The following is a 19,957-nucleotide window of genomic DNA, read 5'->3' on the forward strand; positions in this document are numbered from 1 at the left end:
CTTTAAAATATGAATCCTCAAGGCTTCAACTCCTGGCCTGCCAATTCTTAGTTTTTACATTTGTACCCCGCGCTTTCCCACTCATGGCAGGCTCAATGCGGCTTACATGGGGCAATGGAGGGTTAAGTGACTTGCCCAGAGTTACAAGGAGCTGCCTGTGCCTGAAGTGGGAATCGAACTCAGTTCCTCAGGACCAAAGTCCACCTCCCTAACCTCTAGGCCACTCCTCCATTGTTGCTACTATTTGAGATTCTACATGGAATGTTGCTATTCCACTAGAAGTCGGCCCTTGCAGATCACCAATGTGGCTGCGCAGGCTTCTGCTTCTGTGAGTCGGACGTCCTGCACGTACGTGCAGGACGTCAGACTCACAGAAACAGAAGCCTGCGCAGCCTTCTACATGGAATGTTGCTAGTGGAATAGCAACATTCCATGTAGAATCTCCAATGGTAGCAACATTCCATGTAGAAGTCAGCCCTTGCAGATCACCAATGGGGCTTCTACATGGAATGTTGCTAGTGGAATAGCTTGTATACACAAACCAGGACTCTTAGCCACCAACTTCAAGAAAGTGCTAGCTAAACAGTTCACACCAGTATAATGTGGCAGATCTATAATTTATATGTGTAGAGTACCCTCAGATATAAACCACTGTAACTGCAGTCAATAATGCTGCTAAAAAGTGGCATAGCACTTCTTTCATTGGGTAACTCTGACAATTTTTTGGGGAGAGCAACATATGCTCATTTTTTTATGCATCCCAATCACCACAGTGCTATAAAATCACTTGTAACTTTTAAAATAGTATATACTAGGTGAAAACTGTGCACTTATCTTTTGAGTTCTTGCCTCCCAGGCAGAACTGTCTTGCCTTGTTAAAACATTTATCAGTTGCCTTTCCCTGGAACTGCCCGACTCCGCGGGGTTTCAATCTCTTTCCTCAGGGACAAGGGTTAAGGCTGCATAGATGTTATCTTCCTCCTTCTTTGTTGCTTCTTTTCTTTGTTCAAGCAATCCACAAAACAAGGCGTGTGAACTGTTTAGCTAGCACTTTCTTGAAGTTGGTGGCTAAGAGTCCTGGTTTGTGTATACAAGTAGTTGAATGTTACCAGAGACATTGATATTGTGAATACGTTTTCTGCTAGTGGAATAGCAACATTCCATGTAGAATCTCCAATAGCAGCAACATTCCATGTAGAATCTCCAATAGTAGCAACATGGCGGGGCGGGGGAAGAAGCAGGAAGCAGCAGATACCAGACCTGCGGGAGGGGAAAGTAGGGAGCGATGCGCTGCGGCGCCCGAGAGTTCGCTGCCGCTGGTTTAGACAGTTCTGCATGAAAATTCTAATGCCAATTAGTGTCCAATAATTGCTAAGTGGCAATTATCGGCTGCTGATTGATTATCGGCTGCTGATTGGCTTCTTAACTAAGAATACGACTGGATTTGCGCACACAGCTTAAGTCACGCTACATGGAATCCTGGGGTTGATATAACAGTAAAATAAAAACTAGGCCAATTCCCTGGGTCCAACTCTGGTTCTGGCCTGTATCTAGTCAGGTCACATTTGTTGCCTGCTAACAGGATATAATAGGTTTTGCTGCTGCAGCTGCTGTTTCTCCTGCAAATTCTTTGATTTTCTCTCGCAGCTCTGGGAAATATGAGTCTCTGATCTCCTTGTATTTTGTGCGGTATGGGAGGAAATCATTTCTGTGGCTATTTCTCCCATTTCCCCAGGATTCCACAGTTTTTCCTGCATATTCTTTGATCTTCTCTGGGAAATGTGCATCTTCTTCCCTTTTTTTTTTGCATGCATTGTCCCCCAACACCCTCTTTATCTCCAAAGCAGATTTGGGCTTGTATTAAAAAAATATATGTTACTGGACAGCATTTCTATAACCAATCCCAATCTCCTTTCAGTTTCATCCTAAGAAAACCGAATGGAAGAACTACGTTTCCCAGCATCCAGTCACAGCTTCAGGGTGCCCCTCCCCTGTGACATCACCTCCTCCTGGAAGGGGCGGGGTAAGGGTTTGTTGTACACACAACAAGATAGCGCTGCCTGCAGTGGCAACAGCAGAGAGAAGCTGAACACTCAGAAAAGCCCAAAACTGCCCCTCAGGCTGCTGTGCAGAAAGGGGGCCAGGGCTGGAAATCGCATTGTGGAGAAGGGCAGGAGAATGGCTGCAGGGCTTTGTGCTCAGCAGGTAGGAGACTGGCAGGAGGTGGGCAGCAGGGGATGCAGTGCCAGGCAATGTCATGCAACCTCTGATACACACATGGTGCATGGAGCAAGCAGACGAAAAAGAAAGTTCTTCTTCCTGGTTCCCCTCCCTTCACAGGGGCTGGAAATGGTGCTTTGGAGAAGGGCAGGAGAATGGCTGCAGGTAGGAGACTGGCAGGAGGTGGGCAGCAGGGGATGCAGTGCCAGGCAATGTCATGCAACCTCTGATACACATAAAAGAAAGTTCTTCTTCCTGGTTCCCCTCCCTTCAGAGGGGCTGGAAATGGTGCTGTGGAGAAGGGCAGGAGAATGGCTGTAGGGCTTTGTGCTGAGCAGGTAGGAGACTGGCAGGAGGTGGGCAACAGGGGATGCAGTGCCAGGCAATGTCATGCAACCTCTGATACACATAAAAGAAAGTTCTTCTTCCTGGTTCCCCTCCCTTCACAGGGCTGGAAATGGTGCTGTGGAGAAGGGCAGGAGAATGGTTTTGTGCTTTGTGCTCAGCAGGTAGGAGACTGGCAGGAGGTGGGCAGCAGGGGATGTAGTGCCAGGCAATGCCAGGAAGCCTCTGATACACAAGCAGAAGAAGAAACGAGCCTGGCACTGCTCAATTCCTTCCTGGGGCTCTTTATTCCCTGCAACCCCTCAGGCTCTTCTTCCTGGTTCTGCTCCAGCTTTATGAAGCTCTCACGTTTTGCATCCTGCTTTTTCTTTAGTTGTCTTTCTTTCTCTCCTTCATTTGTGCACTTAAATTTAAACACAATACATTACCGATTTGACAGGCAGATCAAGGGATTCCTTTGTACCTGTCCTCACGAGCAATCTCCTTCACTCCTATGCATTCACTACGACATCTAGATGCCCACCGTGTGGTACTCCCTCCCCCGCGCCTTGCCCACTTAGAATCTACCAGGCAGTCGGCATTCTTTTTTCTAGTAGGTATAGTTTATAATTTATTGATATATGCATATACCAGACTGTTGGATCTAAGCGGCGTACAATAAATTAAAACAAAGAAAATTATGAAAGGAACACCACTAAAAATAAAGGATAACACCAGGGACAGTCCAAGACAATTTGCCACCTGAAGCGAGGAATGAGCTGCTGCCCCGGCTCCTCCATTGCCGCTCCCGCCACAACCTGACATCTACACCCCCCCCCCTTTGCTTCCCCAACCCCCTTCTGCGAATTTATCTTATCTTTTCTTGTTTTTTTAAAAGGCAGAGGCAGCGTTGGCAGCAATTGCCATGGGCTGGCCCGCCTCCAAAGAAACAGGAAGTTACATCAGAGGGGCGGGCTGCAGTAGAGAGAAGGGGCCAAGACTGGCGGTAGGACAGCCTATGAGAATCGCTGCTGCTGTCGCCGCCAACTTTTAAAAAACAAGAAAAGAAAAGGTAAATTCAAGGAAGGGGGGAGCAGGGAAGGAAGGGCGAGGGGTGATGCCACCTCAGCAGAGTGCTGCCTCAGGCCCCCGACGCCTCAGGTGGCCTAATGGTAGGGTCGCCACTAGTTAGCACAGTCGTTCAAACCAAAGAAAAGATGCTCATTGTGCTACAGGTCCAGCCAGCTGACCCCAAGAGCGCCTCCACCTTCTTAACCGAACACAAGTTGAAAAAAAAAGAGCTTTCAGTATTGACTTCAAATTTTGTAAATGAGTGTTCGCCCTGTATATTTGGGGGTAGATCTTAGGGAAAGATATAGTGGAATTGGAAAAGGTGCAGCGAAGGGCGACTAAAATGATAGCGGGGATGGGACGACTTCCCTATGAAGAAAGACTAAGGAGGCTAGGGCTTTTCAGCTTGGAGAAGAGACGGCTGACGGGAGACATGACAGAGGTATATAAAATAATGAGTGGAGTGGAACAGGTGGATGTGAAGCGTCTGTTCACGCTTTCCAAAAATACTAGGACTAGGGGGCATGCGATTAAACTACGGTGTAGTAAATTTAAAACAAATCGGAGAAAATTTTTATTCACCCAACGTGTAATTAAACTCTGGAATTCATTGCCGGAAAATGTGGTGGAGGCGGTTAGCTTAGCAGAGTTTAAAAAGGGGATGGACGGTTTCCTAAAGGACAAGTCCATAAACCGCTACTAAATGGACTTGGGAAAAATCCACAATTCCAGGAATAACACGTATAGAATGTTTGTACGTTTGGGAAGCTTGCCAGGTGCCCTTGGCCTGGATTGGCCGCTGTCGTGGACAGGATGCTGGGCTCGATGGACCCTTGGTCTTTTCCCAGTGTGGCATTACTTATGTACTTATGTAGGTGATAGTAAAAAACGACTGCCTTGTAGAGAGTCTGAATATGCCAGCCTAGGATTGGGTAAAAGTATTCTTTTAGAATCCAACTAACGCAAATTCCGCCTTTGCTACGTTCTGAATAGTCTTTTTCGAAATTGAAAGTTTTTGCTAAAGATGCACTATTTCCAATCTGCATTCAGACATTTGCTCTGAGGTATGTCCACCGATGCTGCTTTCCTGGTTAACCCCTATCCTCCTCCGCTATTACCCCCTCTCTCAGTGTCTCACAGTTAGTCTGATTGCGTGTCTTTCCTATATTAAATTGGCAATTTCAGTTTTAAAGTGGAGGTGGAGGAGTGGCCTAGTGGTTAGGGTGGTGGACTTTGGTCCTGGGGAACTGAGGAACTGAGTTCGATTCCCACTTCAGGCACAGGCAGCTCCTTGTGACTCTGGGCAAGTCACTTAATCCTCCATTGCCCCAGGTACAAATAAGTACCTGTATATAATATGTAATCCGCATTGAACCTGCTATGAGTGGGAAAGTGCGGGGTACAAATGTAAGAAATACTATGGAAACTGCATTGACCTGGTAGTCAGATCCCGTGGTATTTTCATAATTAAAAATGAAAATTCAAACCTTTCTGTTTCTAGACACATCAGCCGAAAAGGTGCAGCTAGGCACTGAAGTGACTAGATCAGAACATATTATCCCGGTACGGTACTGAAAAAATTACATTGGCTGCCTGTTCTGTTTGGAGTCATGTTTAAGGTTCTTGTATTAATACATCAGTGTGTATATGGGATTGCTCCTGTTTATTTTGAATCCCTGAATAAGCAAGTATCGTTTCCTCTCATGCATACAATTGTCTGACTTTAGTGATTAACTGGAGGAAAATGTTTAAAAAGAGTGTGTGAGTGAGTGAGTGAGAGAGAGACAGTGTGTGAGTGAGTGAGAGAGAGTGCTAGTGAGCTGTTAGTACTCCCTGTCTCAGTGGAGGTTCAGTGTCTCCTTGTAGGCAGTTGTTGGAGCAGTTTGAAAGGCAGGCTCGTTTGTCTCTTTCCCCCCCCCCCCCCCCCCCATACATGTTGTTGTTGTTATTGTTGTTCCGCCCCTTCTGCTGACTGGTGCTGTTCAGTGAGCCAAAGGGGCATGACAGGTATGCCTTTGCTTGCAGCAAAGCAGGGGGGGGGTGTGTTTCTCGTCTGCCAGGTCTCCGCATTGGCTCCTCCCCGGATGGTAGCGGTTCTGGCCATTGGTTATCTTTGTTCCACGGTTCCTCCCTCTGCTGCTATCCTAGTTTTTGTCCAGTGTCCCCCTCCCTACCCCTGTGATGTCCATGCCCCCTCCTGTCCTGCCTCCTGCTCCGATTTCCATGCCCATGTCCAACAACAGACCTCCTTCCTGTTGTCTGAGTGAAAATAGTAGTGGTCCTGCTGTCCCTCCCTAGAGCCTGCCATTTCCCAGCGATTTACACTGCTGCTCCCCATGCGATTTCCAGGGCTCCTCCCTCTGCTCCTATCCTTGTGCTTGTCCATCCTCCCTCCCTCCCTCCCCCAGGGATGTCCACGCCCCCTCCTTCGCCCCTCTCCCTCCGATTTCCACCAACTGTCCTCTGTTCCTGACTTGTTCTGTGTGTGTGTACTGCATCACCCTTGTCTCCCTCCCTCCTCCACCGTCCCTCCCGTTGCCGAGTTCCATGCCCTCCTCCGTAGTTGCAGATTTGTTGTGCACCTCCGATGTACATGGCTCCTCCCCCTCCGATTTCCACGCCCCCTCCTTCCCTCTCTATTGGCTGCATTACGTCCAGAACAGGAGCTGCTGGTGGAGGCGGGGCTTGGAGTGTTGCTCCTTGAAAGTTCGGTCTCTACTGCGCATTTGCGGGTGAGTACGGTCACTCGCAATTTATATGTTTGATTGATTAGGATTTATTTACTGCCCTTTTGAAGGAATTAACTAAGGTGGTACTGCAAGAATAAGTCAAACATAGGCAACAGACAATTACAGCGGTAAGAATACAGTGCACTCCATTTAAGTGCACGTCGGATAAGCACATGCTCTGTTTAACTGCATGCCGTACTTCGGTCCCGTTTTTTGGTGCCATCAATTTCTATGGGGGCAAACTTCAGTTTAGCGCACCACCGATAAGTGCAAGATTCGCTTATATGCATGGTTTAAGACCACTCCTCTGCAGGAAAGACTCCGCATAAGCGCACGCGCGGAATATGGAAGCCGATTGGTGCGTGACAAAGGGGAGGTAAATTTGAAATCTCGGTTAACTGCTACAGGCAGAATAAGCGAAAGAATGTTGTTACAGTGTACACTGGAGTCATCATCGCGTAACTGTAAGACTTTAACACTGGCTGAACGAATAGAAGTTCTTAAAAAAATTAGAAAGCAAAGAAAGTCAAGCATCTGTTGCTAAAGAATATGGTGTCAATCCCAGTCAAATTTCACATATCTTGAAGCAGAAAGACCAGCTTCTGGAAGACTGGCAAAAACAATTCAAATCCACAACGGAAACGTACACAGGCGGGAAAAGCTGAGGAAGTAGACGATGCTCATCTTCGGTGGTTTTCTCAAGTCAGGAGCAGACAGTTTCCTGTCAGTGGTCCACTGCTTATGGAGAAAGCTAATCAGCTAGCTGAAAGTCTTGTACTAACTGAATTCAAAGCCACTGTTGGATGGTTGGAAAGATGGAAGGAGAGGAACAACATAAAATTCAAGAAACAGCATGGTGAAAAACAAGACGCTAATGACTTTGGTGCTGAAAATTGGGTTGTTTCAGTTCTTCTTACCATCTTGAAGAAGTTTGCACCTTGTGACATTTTCAATGCTGACGAAAACGGTCTCTACTGGCGAGCGATTCCTGATGGAACACTTGCATTCAAAGAAGCCGAAACTACAGGAAGTAAAACGTCAAAGGACCGACTGGCAATCCTCCTTTGTTGCAATATGAATGGGAGTGTGAAGTTGGAACCACTTGTCATTGGAAAGAGCAAACAGCCCCGTTGCTTCAAGAATGTTAAGCGACTTCCTATGTCATACGAGGCTAACGCAAATTCACGGATGACTGGGGAAATTTGGAAGCAGTGGCTAAAGAAGTTAGACATCAAATTTTGTTGCTTTGTGGTAATTGTGCTGCACACAGTGATGATGTCAGGCTGTCTAACGTCAAGGTGGTCTTCCTGCCACCAAACACTACCTCTCTGATCCAACCTATGGATCAGATCATAATAGCCAATTTCAAACAACATTATCGGACTCTTGTGCTGTGTTGTCTGATGAGTGTTATGGATGACCAGACTGGCAAGGATAAACGTGCTGTTGAACTGGATCGTAATCTATCACTATTGAATTCCCTACATATGCAGAAAGAAGCCTGGAATCATGTTACACAGGCAACCATTGTGAACTGCTACAAGCAGGCAAGCTTTGTTAGGGATGTGGAGAGGGACGAAACACATGCAGCTGTTGCAAACATGTCAGATGAACAGGCTATTGACATCCCAGCCAGTGTTACTGATTACAATCTACAAACAGCTGACAACAGCACTGATGTCGAGACATGCGCCTAAACGCAGGCAACGGCTGGTGATGAAACAGATGATGAAATGAGCAGCAAGGCACATGTTGACGAAATTCAACAACCTCCTGTCACTTTTGCAAGAGCGCTGTAAACACCGTGCAGGCCTATCTGGAGGCCACTGGATGTCAGTGCTATGACAGTTTTTACCATCTGGCAGACATACTCTATGGAACTCAACAGACCCAAGAGTGTACAGAGGACTATGACTGATTACTTCAAGTAAGTCTAACGTCAATTAACGGAGACTGTATAACGTCAGTTAACGGAGACTGTATACTGTACGTATAATAAACAGTACTGTACATACGTTTATCAGGTGTCAAGCTTCTTTGGGTCACAACGGTTAAGTGCACGCTCCGGTTAACTGCATGTATTTCTTTGGTCCCAGACCCTTGCACTTAAACGGATTGCACTGTATTCAAATAACAATACAAGGTATGGCATAGTATGCTACATTATAACGTTAACACAATATGCAGTAAAATATTTTAATAGCATAGTGCAGAGGTTCCCAAACTGTGTGCCACAGCACCCTGATGCGCTCGCTACTTTCCCCTCCCACAGGTCCGGCATCTGCTGCTTCCTGCTTCTTCCCCCGCCACCGATACAGTGCTTGCAGCTTACATTTTCGGGTTGTCCGCGATTCACACAGGCACTGCGGGGAACTTCCCTCTGCCACATTTGGCCCTCACAACAGGAAGTTGCATCAGAGAGGGCTGGACAAGGCAGACTGGGAAGGCCCCGGAGTGCCTGTATGAATCGCGGACAGTCCGAAAATGTAAGTTGCAAGCACTGCAGCGGCAGCGGGGAAAGGAGAAGGAAGCAGCAACGACCCTGGACCTGCAGGGAGGAAGGCAGTGAGCGAAGCTGGATTTAGGGAAGGCAGAGGTGTGCTGGTGTGAGAGGAGGGGGCTGCAGGGAAAGGGAGACCCATGTGGCTAGGGGTGTGTGGAGACTCATGTGACCAGGGGGTGGTGTCGCGGAGACCCATATGGCCTTGAGGGGGGGGGGGTTCTGTGAACCGAAAAAGTTTGGGAACCCCTTGCATAGTGTGTAAGCAAAGGTGAAACAGAGATAAGAGTAACAGGAGTTAGACAAAGCACCTTGTGTTAAGGGAAGCCTTTCAAGGAAGACATGCAAGAGAAGGTTCGCTGGCGGGTATCACATCGCATGATGTTTTTTGGAGAGGGTGTGGTTAGGGATACTCCTTAGAAGGACCTTGGAAGTGTGCAGAAAGAGATCCTGTTCAAATACCCCACTATCTACCCTTCTCCATTGAGAATACTGACCATAATCCTACTCTCTGTTTTCTATCCTTTAACCAGTTTTTAATCCGCAATAGGACACTACATCCTATCCCATGACTCTTCGATTTCCTCTGGAGTCTTTCATGAGGTACTTTGTCAAATGCTTTTTCAAAATCCAGATACACAATGAGGCATATTTTCAAAGCACTTTGGGAGGCTAAGTTCCATAGGTTTCTATGGAACTTTGGGAGGCTAAGTGCTTTGAAAATAAGCCTCATAATCAACCGGCTCCCCTTTATCTACATGTTTGTTCACCCCATCAAAGAAATGTAGTAGATTGGTGAGGCAAGATTTCCCTTCACTAAATCCATGTTGACTTTGTCTCATTAATCCATGCTTTTGAATATGCTCAGTAATTTTGTTCTTTATAATAGTCTCTACCATTTTGCCCGGCATCGACGTCAGGCTCACTGGTCTATAATTTCCCAGATCCCCTCTGGAACCTTTTTAAAATATCGGTGTTACATGGACTACCCTCCAATCTTCCAGTACCACACCCAATTTTAAAGATAATTGACATATTACTAACAATAGTTCCGTCAGTTCATTTTTCAAATTCTATCAGTTCTCTGGGATGAATACCGTCCGGTCTAGGAGATTTGCTACTCTTCAATTTGTCAAATTGCTCCTTTACATCCTCTAAGTTTATAGAAATTTCATTGTTTCGCCGACTCGTCAGCTTCGAGGCGGGGCTGGTGGTTGGGAGGCGGGGATAGTGCTGGGCAGACTTCTACGGTCTGTGCCAGAGCCAGTGGTGGGAGGCGGGGCTGGTGGTTGGGAGGCGGGGATAGTGCTGGGCAGACTTATATGGTCTGTGCCTTGAAGAGGACAGGTACAAATCAAGGTAGGGTATACACAAAAAGTAGCACATATGAGTTTATCTTGTTGGGCAGACTGGATGGACCATGCAGGTCTTTTTCTGCCGTTATCTATTATGTTATGTTACTATGTGCCATCTTCAATGATAACATGTTCAGAGAATAAAGCCAGCTGAAATCTAATGCTTTCCGAGCACCTCTGTCTGTCTCTGAGTATGTTTTTGGCTTGTGTTTCAGGTGCAGGTGACATTTGAGGACATCGCTATCTCTTTCTCCCAGGAGGAGTGGGATTATTTAGATGAAGGCCAGAAGGAGCTTTACAGGCAGGTGATGAAGGAGAATTACGAGACCCTGATCTCTCTAGGTAAGAACTACATTGTCTGTATTTTTAGCAGACATGGGATCTAATTTGTTTATTTACATGTGGTATTTTTCAGTACCTCTTCACTCCAGAATCTTACAAGTGTAATCAGGATCTGTCTCAGCCCCGCTCTCTATTTCCTCCCTTTTAAATCAGAGACAGATCCTCCTCCAGTTCTTGGAGCAGGGCTGAAAACGAGGGGTTGAGCTACATGAATGCTTATGACCTGACTGCAACAAATTGCACTGACAATGCACAAATAATCCAGCAATATTCCTCATGTAATAACTGTTGCTTAACCTCTCTCATAAACAATTTTCTAGGGATCATAAGAATTACAGAATACTCTAAGCTAGTGTAGGCGCAATACAGATGCACTCTTTCGGGGTGTTATTGGGGTATCTGACACTTGGTATAAATTCTGGAAAAATGGGTCCCAAACCAGACTAGCATTGGTTAGGGAAGTGTCAGAAACAGTAGCGTACCAGGGGTGGGGTGGTCAACCCCGGGCGCATGCGCAAGGGCGTGCACGGAGCAATTGCACAGCTGCCGGCTCTGCCGATTCCCTGTCCCCTCTGACATTACTTCCTGTTCCGGAGCAGGGGACCGGTGGAGCCGACAGCTGTGCAGCTGCTCTGTGCACCCCCTAGTGGTGAGGATGATGCGCTTCGGAAGAGGGGAAGGTGAGTGATGTGCTTTAGGGGGAGGGGAGTGATGTGCTGAGAGAGGAGAGGGGGGTGATGTGCCAAGGGAGGGGGCAACCAACCTAGGTACGCCACTGGTCAGAAGTAAAGGTATCATCCCTTATCCTTAGATCCAAGACCACTGCTGTGCCAAAATAATAAAAGGAACTAACTCTACACCCAAATATAAAAAAAGAGTCTTCTTTTATTATAAATAGCAGCAAATGATGTAAAGTGAACAGGGATAAAGATAAAGACAATCCTATTACAGAAATAGCTTGGAGTAAAAGTATGTAAATCCCTAGCTAGACTCTGAAGTACAAAGAGTTACTCTAACCCTCAGAGCATTGATACAAGGATACATGGCTCACATACAACCTGATATAGTCCTTCAGATATCAGCGTGTCCCTGAGATGGTCCAGTGAGTCCAACGCAGGGCTGCTTCTCAGGGATGATGTTGGTACAGCTCTCTTGGTCTGATAAGAGCTCCCTTTTATAGAGAAATCAAGAGCCTTATCTATACTGCTGACATGCGTTTTGTCATTGGAGAACATAAACAAATACATGTTGACCAGACTGTGTGGCTCCCAGAGTCCTGCATTGACGTCAGTTCTGATAACAACCTGCGTCATTGCTGATAACACTGACCTTTTTCAGCAACTTTTGTAAAGTAGACAAGAGTTATTATTCTTGTGTTAGACTTGATGTGTCCACAGTGTCTTAGAGTCTTTATAGAGGAAATGTCTAAGTTTACATATTACAATCAGGTTCTTAATGCTGAATTGTGCCATGAATGTAGGAGACCATATATGTTTCGATATGGTCACATGGATGGCTGGGCATAGTGCTCAAAACAGTGCTAGCGCTTGCCTTGCTCCTACACTAGAAATGCCTTTTCTCACCTCTTGTAATTTTTATATAAAAACATCTTTTTCTGACAATTTAAATAACTTCAGCTAGCATAAACAATTTTTAAGAGTACTTATCTTGAAATGCTATTCAGCACTCTGCTCAAAACCATCAATAATGAAGCTGGATCTGCTGCCAACGTGGCCAGAGTTTGGTTTCTTCATAAGGGTAGCAGTCCGGAATCCCGGATGTCAACTCTCCGCACTAGAAGTGGTCTCATTTAACAGGAAAGCTCTGCACTAAAAGTGGCCTCAGCGCACGGGAAAGCTCTGCAGTAAAAGTGGCCTTAGCTTGCGGGAAACAATAAAAGTGGCCTCAGCGCACGGGAAAGCTCTGCAGTAAAAGTGGCCTTAGCTTGCGGGAAACAATAAAAGTGGCCTCAGCATGTGGGAAAGCTCAGCACTAAAAGTAGCTTCAGCATGCGGGAAAGCTCCGCACTAAAAGTGGCCTCAGCGTGTGGGAAAGCGCCACCCTAAAAGTAGCCTCAGCGTGCGGGAAAGCTCCGCACTAAAATTTGCCTCAGTGTGCGGGAAAACTCTGCACTAAAAGTGGCCTTAGGGTGCAGGCAAGCTCCACGCTAAAAGTAGCCTCAGCGTGCGGGAAAGCTCTGCATGAAAAGTGGTCTCAGCATGTAGGAAAGCTCTGCACTAAAAGTAGCCTCAACATGCAGGAAAGCTCCGCACTAAAAGTGGCCTCGGCGTGTGGGAAAGCTCCGCACTAAAAGTGGCCTAAGCATGCGGGAAAGCTCCACATTGAAAGTGGCCTCAGTGTGCGGGAAAGCTCCGCACTAAAAGTAGCCTCAGCATGCGGGAAAGCTCCGCAATAAAAGTGGCCTAAGCACGCGGGAAAGCTCCACACTGAAAGTGGCCTCAGCATGCGGGAAAGCTTCGCAATAAAAGTGGCCTAAGCACGCGGGAAAGCTCCACACTGAAAGTGGCCTCAGCATGCGGGAATGCTCCGCACTAAAAGTGGCCTCAGCATTCGGGAAAGCTCCACACTAAAAGTAGCCTCAGCATGCAGGAAAGCTCCGCATTAAAAGTGGCCTCAGCATGCGGGAAAGCTCCGCACTAAAAGTGGCCTCAGTGTGCGGGAAAACTCTGCACTAAAAGTGGCCTCAGTGTACAGGCAAGCTCCACACTAAAAGTAGCCTCAGTATGCGGGAAAGCTCTACACTAAAAGTGGTCTCAGCGTGTAGGAAAGCTCCGCACTAAAAGTTGCCTCAACATGCAGGAAAGCTCCGCACTAAAAGTGGCCTCAGCGTGTAGGAAAGCTCCGTACTAAAAGTGTCCTCGGCGTGTGGGAAAGCTCCGCACTAAAAGTGGCCTCAGCGTGTGGGAAATCTCTACACTAAAAGTGGCCTCAGTGTGCAGTCAAGCGCTGCACTAAAAGTAGCCTCAGCATGCGGGAAAGCTCTGCACTAAAAGTGGTCTCAGCGTGTAGGAAAGCAAAAGCAACGCACTAAAAGTGGCCTCAGCATGGGGGAAAGCAACGCACTAAAAGTGGCCTCAGTGCCTGAAAATCTCCGCACTAAAAATGGCCTCAGTGCGCGGGATAATTCCGCACTAAAAGTGGCCTCAGCTTGCGAGAAAGTAATGCACTAAAAGTGGCCTCAGTGTGCGGGAAATCTCCACACTAAAAGTGGCCTCAGCAGACAGGAAAGCACTGCACTGAAAATGGCCTCAGCACAAGGGAAAGCTCTGCAGTAAAAGTGGCCTCAGTATGCGGGAATGCTCCACACTAAAAGTGGTCTCAGTGTGCGGGAAAGCTCCGCACTAAACGTGGCCTCAGTGCCCGAAAAAGCTTCACACTAAAAGTGGCCTCAGCACGTGCGAAAGCTCCGCACTAAAAGTGGCCTCAATGCACGGGAGAGCTCCACACTGAAAATGGCCTCAGCTCAAGGGAAAGGTCCGCATTAAAAGCGGCCTCAGCGCATGGGAAAGCTTTGCACTAAAAGTGGCATCAGTGCATGGGAAAATTCCGCACTGAAAGTGACCTCAGTGCGTGGGAAAGCTCCACACTAAAAGTGTCCTCAGTGCACAAGCTTCCATGCGCCACGTTTTAGCGCAGCTTAGTAAAATGACCCCTTAAGTTATAAACCCTGCTTTGCCTGAATGTAACTCACCTTGAACTACTGAGAAAGGTGTGAGCATGACTCTCTTACCCTGGTGCCACTGAATATTCTGGTCTGTGGCCCTTATCCAGATAGCGGTGCTACCATCCAGATGTGTGCTGCTGAATATTGACCTGTTTCTTGACGATTAATAGATATCCATAGTTTCTAACATAGGACTAATATCTTATCTTTATATCCAACAGATGGTAAGATCAAGCAGCAACACAAGAGGGAGGAGAATCGAGAAGAATATCCTGTACAAATGGAACAAACTTCAAGACAATCAGAAAATATTGGGGAGACTATTTCCCAGGGAACCGAGTGGAGAAATATAAGGAATTATCAACAGGAAGTAGAGCAGGGAGACTCAGCAGATGGAGTCACTGAGTGTGAGACAAGTGACAAGGAGCTCATAGACATCCCTGAGCACCAGAGACTCCCAAGAGCAGAGAGACCCTTCCAAAATAACTGTGATCAAATGACGAAGAAAGGGAAGAAATCCTTTCTGTGTGACATCTGTGGGAAAATCTTTGATATGAAATATAAATTCTTGTTGCACCTGAGAACCCACACTGGGGAGAGACCTTTTCCATGCACTCAGTGTGGAAAATGTTTCAAACAGCAGTTAAATTTGAAATTACACCAGAGAATTCACACCGAAGTGAAACCGTTTTCATATACTGACGACAGCAAAGGTTTCTGTCATAAGGAACCATTAATTACACTCCAAAGAACACAGATTGAAAAAAGATCTTTTGAACGGACTGAATTCGTGAAATGTGATAACTGGAAGCATTTAATAAAGAACCAAAATATATCCTTAACCAAGAGAAAATTATGTTATGATTTTGACAAGAAAAATCTAATAATTCCCCAAGTGACATCTACAGGAGCAAATCTGTTTACATGTACAGAGTGTGATGAAAGTTTCACTTCTTTATCATCTCTAAGAAGACATCAAATAATCCACACAGGAGGGGATGTATTTACATGTTCTGAATGTGATAAAAGCTTCCTTCGACTGTCAAGTCTGAAAAGGCATCGAATGATCCACATGGGAAATAAACCATATACTTGTACTGAGTGTAAGAAAAGCTTTATTTGGCTTTCATATTTGAAAATTCATGAAAGGATCCACACAGGAGAGAAACCATTTAAATGCTCTGAGTGTGATAAAAGCTTCAATATTTTGTCAAATTTAAAAAACCACCAAAAGATCCATGTGGGAGAGAAGCCATTTACGTGTTCTCAGTGTGATAAAAGCTTCATTCATCTGTCAAGTCTGAAAAGGCACCAAATAATTCACATACAAAATAAACCATTTGCTTGCACCGAGTGTAAGAAAAATTTTATTTCTCTGTCAGAGCTGAAGATTCATCAAAAGGTCCACCTGAAAGTAAAATCTTTTAAATGTTCCAACTGTGATAAAAGTTTCATTAAACGGTCAATTCTGAAAACTCATATAAAAAGCCACATAGGAAACAAACCATTTACATGTATTGAGTGCAAAAAAAGTTTCACTTATCTTTCACACATGAGAACTCATCAAAGGATACACACAGGAGAAAAACCTTTTATATGTACTGTGTGTAATAAAAGCTTCCATAATATATCAAGTCTGAAAAGGCATCAGATAAGCCACATGGGAAGTAAACCGTTTAGATGCATGGAGTGCAAAAAAAACTTCAGTTCCCTATCATATTTAAAAACACATCAAAGACTCCACACAGGAGAGAAACCATTTACTTGCTCTGAGTGTGATAAAAGTTTCATTCAACTGTCAAGTCTAAAAAGGCATGAAAAGAACCACAAGGGAGAAAAAACATTTACATGTACTCATTGTAATAAATGCTTCACCTATCCATCGGAACGGAAAATTCACCTAAGAATCCACACTGGAGAAAAGCCTTTTATATGTACTGAGTGTGATAAAAGCTTCAGTAATGTGTCAAATCTAAAGAGACACCAAATGAGTCATGCAGGAAACAAATCATTTCCATGTAACGAATGTCATAAAAGTTTCACTCATTTGTCACATCTGAAAATTCATCAAAAGATCCACGCAGGAGAAAAACCTTTTCCATGTTCTCAGTGTGATAAAAGCTTCATTAATCAGTCAATTCTGAAAATGCATCAAAAGAGTCACATGGGAAACAAGCCATTTACTTGTAATGAGTGTAATAAAAGTTTCATTCATCCATCACATCTGAAAATTCATCAAAGGATTCACACAGGAGAGAAACCCTTTGCATGTTCAGACTGTGATAAAAAGTTCATTCAACTGTCAGGTCTGAAAAGACATCAAATGATTCATACAGGAGGTAAACCATTTACTTGTAGAGAATGTCCGAAAAACTTTGTATGTCTATCAGAGTTTAAAATTCATCAAAGGAGTCACACAGGAGAAAAACCTTATACATGTTCTGAGTGTAATAAAGGCTTCATTAAGTTATCACATCTAAAAAGGCACCAAATGAGCCACATGGGTCAAATTCATCAGCAAAAGGCCTAAGATGGCATCTGCTGGTGAGATGCTGAATTGAGAGGTCTACTCTTTTTTTCTTATTTGCAGGTTTTGTCTTTTTTTGGGTTTTTTTTGTACAGTGAGGATGCCTTTGTATCTTAACTGCTTTTAGCTGCTAATCAGGGGCTTAGCCAGACTTCGGCGGGAGGGGGGTCCAGAGCCCGAGGTGAGGGGGCACATTTTAGCCCCCCCCCCGGTGCCACCAACCCCCCCCCCCCCCGATGCCACCACCACCAACTTTCCCCCCCCCCCCTGCTGACGACCCTCTCAACCCCCCCTCCCGCCACCAATCCTCCCCCGCCGTCGCCTACCTTTGCTGGTGGGGGACTCCAACCCCCGCCAGCCAAGGTCCTCTTCTTCTGGTGCAAGGCTTCGTTCTGTTGCTGTGAGTCTGACGTCCTGCACGTTGTATGTGCAGGACGTCAGACTCACAGAAACAGAACGATGCCTTGCAGATCAGCCAACAATGCAGCCGCTGGCTGATCTGTAAGGCTTCATTCTGTTTCTGTGAGTCTGACGTCCTGCACGTGTATCAGACTCACAGAAACAGAAGAGGACCTCGGCTACGGGGGTTGGGGACGGTGACGGCGGCGGTGGGGGAGGGTTGGCGGCGGGAGGGAGGTCGAGGGGATCGTCGGCAGGGGGGTCCAGGGCCAAATCTACGGGGGCCCAGGCCCCCATAGCTATGCCACTGCTGCTAATTATATAGCATCAGGTATGATCTTCATTGTTAGCCAGGGAGTGGGCGACTGAATGGAGTGTGATTCATTGATCACTCGTTTCCTCCTAAGCCTCTTGGTTTATCTCAGGATCAAGTGAGTTTCCCTGGGAGGGTGAGGAGATTATGCCAGTTCAGGTTTGTGGAGGATGCAGTTGTGCCTAATGCCATGAGAGTTGGAAACAATGCAGTTTAAGAAGACGAGGAAGTGAAGCAAGGACCTGAGAGCCAGCAAGCGGGCAGAAAGGAAAGTTTCTCCTAGAGGTAATGGGGACTGTACCTTCACTGAGAAATTCTATTTCTGTGGTAAGACTCCTGGTTATAACGTCGAGCTCAATTTGGAACTGAATGGCTGATGTACATTGACCTTTGTTTATTAGCTAATTGGACTTTGGGTGTACATATAAACAACAGGCTCAAGATTCAAATACAGTGGTATTGTTTCAAAAATTTGAAAAGCTGCGTTACAGTTTAGGTAGGATAAATTGATGATCCATTATTAGCTGAAGAAGTCATTAAATGTCTCAGAGGGTGATGCATTTTCTTAAAATTGCTCTGTCGAGACCTCTGTATTTTTTGGGAGATATTTGAGAGTGGTATTGAAGATTCCTGACTCAGGACTCCCCCTCCCCAACTGGGAACAGCTTTATTACCTCCAAATCCCAGCCCTGGCTAGTATAGCGAGGAGCTGCGGGGACCCTTCTCACCCCATATAGTCTCTTTGGAAGGAGTAAGAATTGTCTCGGGACATTCGGCCTTACCATCCAGGCAGCCCATCCACCCTTTTCGACGGGATACAACATCTACGGCAGAGTGGAGCAAAATTTAACAAAATAAGAGTAACATCTTTTACTGTACCTGGCTGCAGCAGCAAAGGTATCTGTTAACGTGTGTGACCATCAGCTTGTTCGAGGGAGACATCTTACTGAACCGTGCTAATAACTCTCCGATTATCATCAGCCTACCCTGAGTAGCCTTAACATTTAAGAAGTGTGAATAGGAGAGAAGGATATCCACTGTATATAAGTTGACGTTTGAATTAACTGTGGGTTTTTTCATCTGTGCTGCAGTAAAGTCCCTGTTTGTTTTAAGTTACCTCATGGTGTGGTCTGGATTTTTGTGTGGATGGACAGTCTGATGCCTTGCTTGCTCAGCCCTACAGTCTTAAGGTTGGCTCCGGCCCAGGTCCCACCAAATAAATTCTTTATGTGCCCCTTCTCCCACCTTCCAGGCTGCCTAGGCGCTTGCCTGGGTACCTATACAACAAGGGAGGCTTACATATTGTTTGTTGAGGGGGGGGGTTGCCTCTTTTTTTTATTGTTTGAGTGGTTTCTTGACTGAAACGTGAATTGGATTAGAAATAAAAATGAAAACGTTTCAGCAGCAGCAATGCTGAATTTGCTGGGCGTCTCTGAAGAGAAGAGAATGAGTTAGTCTTCCCAAGTCTTGCTATGTCACTTTACACTGTATTCAGTCTATCCTAAGTCTCAGCAAAGTGACAGTCCAATTGCAGGATGCTGGAAAGAACAGGAGGAATTATATACTAACCGCGTGTCACCCAGGAGAAGAAGTCGCCCACCATAACTTACACAGTAGCGATGGTACAGACACCTCAGATGAAGACATCCACCCTGCTGCGATACAGACCAGGGTGAGCTTGTTCGTGGAACCACTGACCTTTCATGTCATTTTCTTGAATGTATAACCCACCTATTGTGATACATATAAGTTAATGAAAAGATTAATAGGATTAACAGCAATTAAGTAGACCTCTATAGATGAAGAAATAGTGTTATCTTTGGGTTCAAGATCCAGGTGTGCCCCAGAGCCAGAAGTGACTCCTGTTGCCCACGTGGGGCCCCTTTTACTACAGCTGCTAAAAGGGAAGTCCCGCCTTCCTGCAGGAAATGGCCGTGCGGCCATTTTGGGGAGAGGAGCCCTTACCACCACCCATTGAGGTGGCAGTAAGGGCTCCCATGTTAACCCGGCGGTAACCAGGCAGTGCACGGCACTTCCCAATTAGTGCCGGGTACACTACGGTGTAGGGTTACCATATTTGCCCTAAGAAAAAAGAGGACACGTGCCCCGCCCCCTGACACACCTCTTCTCCACCCCTGTCCCACCCATGCCCCACCCCTTGCCCCGCCCCCTATACAAGACTTCAATGGAAGTCTCGGGAAGCTGCCGCTTCAATCGTATTAGCGTACATTCACCATCCACCTTTTTGCCAGCTACCTTTTGCCAGCTCTCTCCCCCCCCCCCCGCCCCCCCTTACACGCTTCTAGGTTCCCTTCCCTTCCCCCAGGCCGGCCCCAGTTTTCTTCTACTTCTCCCCCCCTTCCTTCCCCCACCTAGACTAGTTTACAAATCTCCAGTACAGCCTTTGCTGTCCATATAAAAATGTATTGAGTGTTTTTAAAACTGTCGATGTAAGGAAATTTTCATTTTGAACCCCGCTTTGATGCTGTTAT

At 46.0% G+C, this 19,957-nt stretch overlaps 1 protein-coding gene across 1 annotated transcript; it reads left to right on the top strand.

Moving 5' to 3' along the window:
- The first annotated feature begins 2,075 nt into the window (after positions 1–2,075).
- LOC115462063 (oocyte zinc finger protein XlCOF6-like) lies at positions 2,076–16,874 on the top strand. Its single transcript, XM_030192128.1, has 3 exons — positions 2,076–2,205; positions 10,415–10,541; positions 14,448–16,874. Exons 1-3 carry the CDS (start codon positions 2,179–2,181, stop codon positions 16,754–16,756), a joined length of 2,463 nt encoding a protein of 820 aa, XP_030047988.1. The 5' UTR covers positions 2,076–2,178; the 3' UTR covers positions 16,757–16,874.
- Positions 16,875–19,957: the final 3,083 nt, after the last annotated feature.

This window comes from Microcaecilia unicolor, chromosome 1 (assembly GCF_901765095.1).
Source record: "Microcaecilia unicolor chromosome 1, aMicUni1.1, whole genome shotgun sequence".
In the NCBI taxonomy this organism is placed as follows: domain Eukaryota; kingdom Metazoa; phylum Chordata; class Amphibia; order Gymnophiona; family Siphonopidae; genus Microcaecilia; species Microcaecilia unicolor.

What these genes read in the sequence shown, in the direction of transcription:
- LOC115462063 (XM_030192128.1), top strand. Translation starts at nt 2,179, where the DNA reads ATGGCTGCAGGGCTTTGTGCTCAGCAG. An exon ending in CAGGGCTTTGTGCTCAGCAG is followed by an intron (nt 2,206 to 10,414) that starts GTAGGAGACTGG and finishes CTTGTGTTTCAG; the next exon opens with GTGCAGGTGACATTTGAGGA. An exon ending in CGAGACCCTGATCTCTCTAG is followed by an intron (nt 10,542 to 14,447) that starts GTAAGAACTACA and finishes TATATCCAACAG; the next exon opens with ATGGTAAGATCAAGCAGCAA.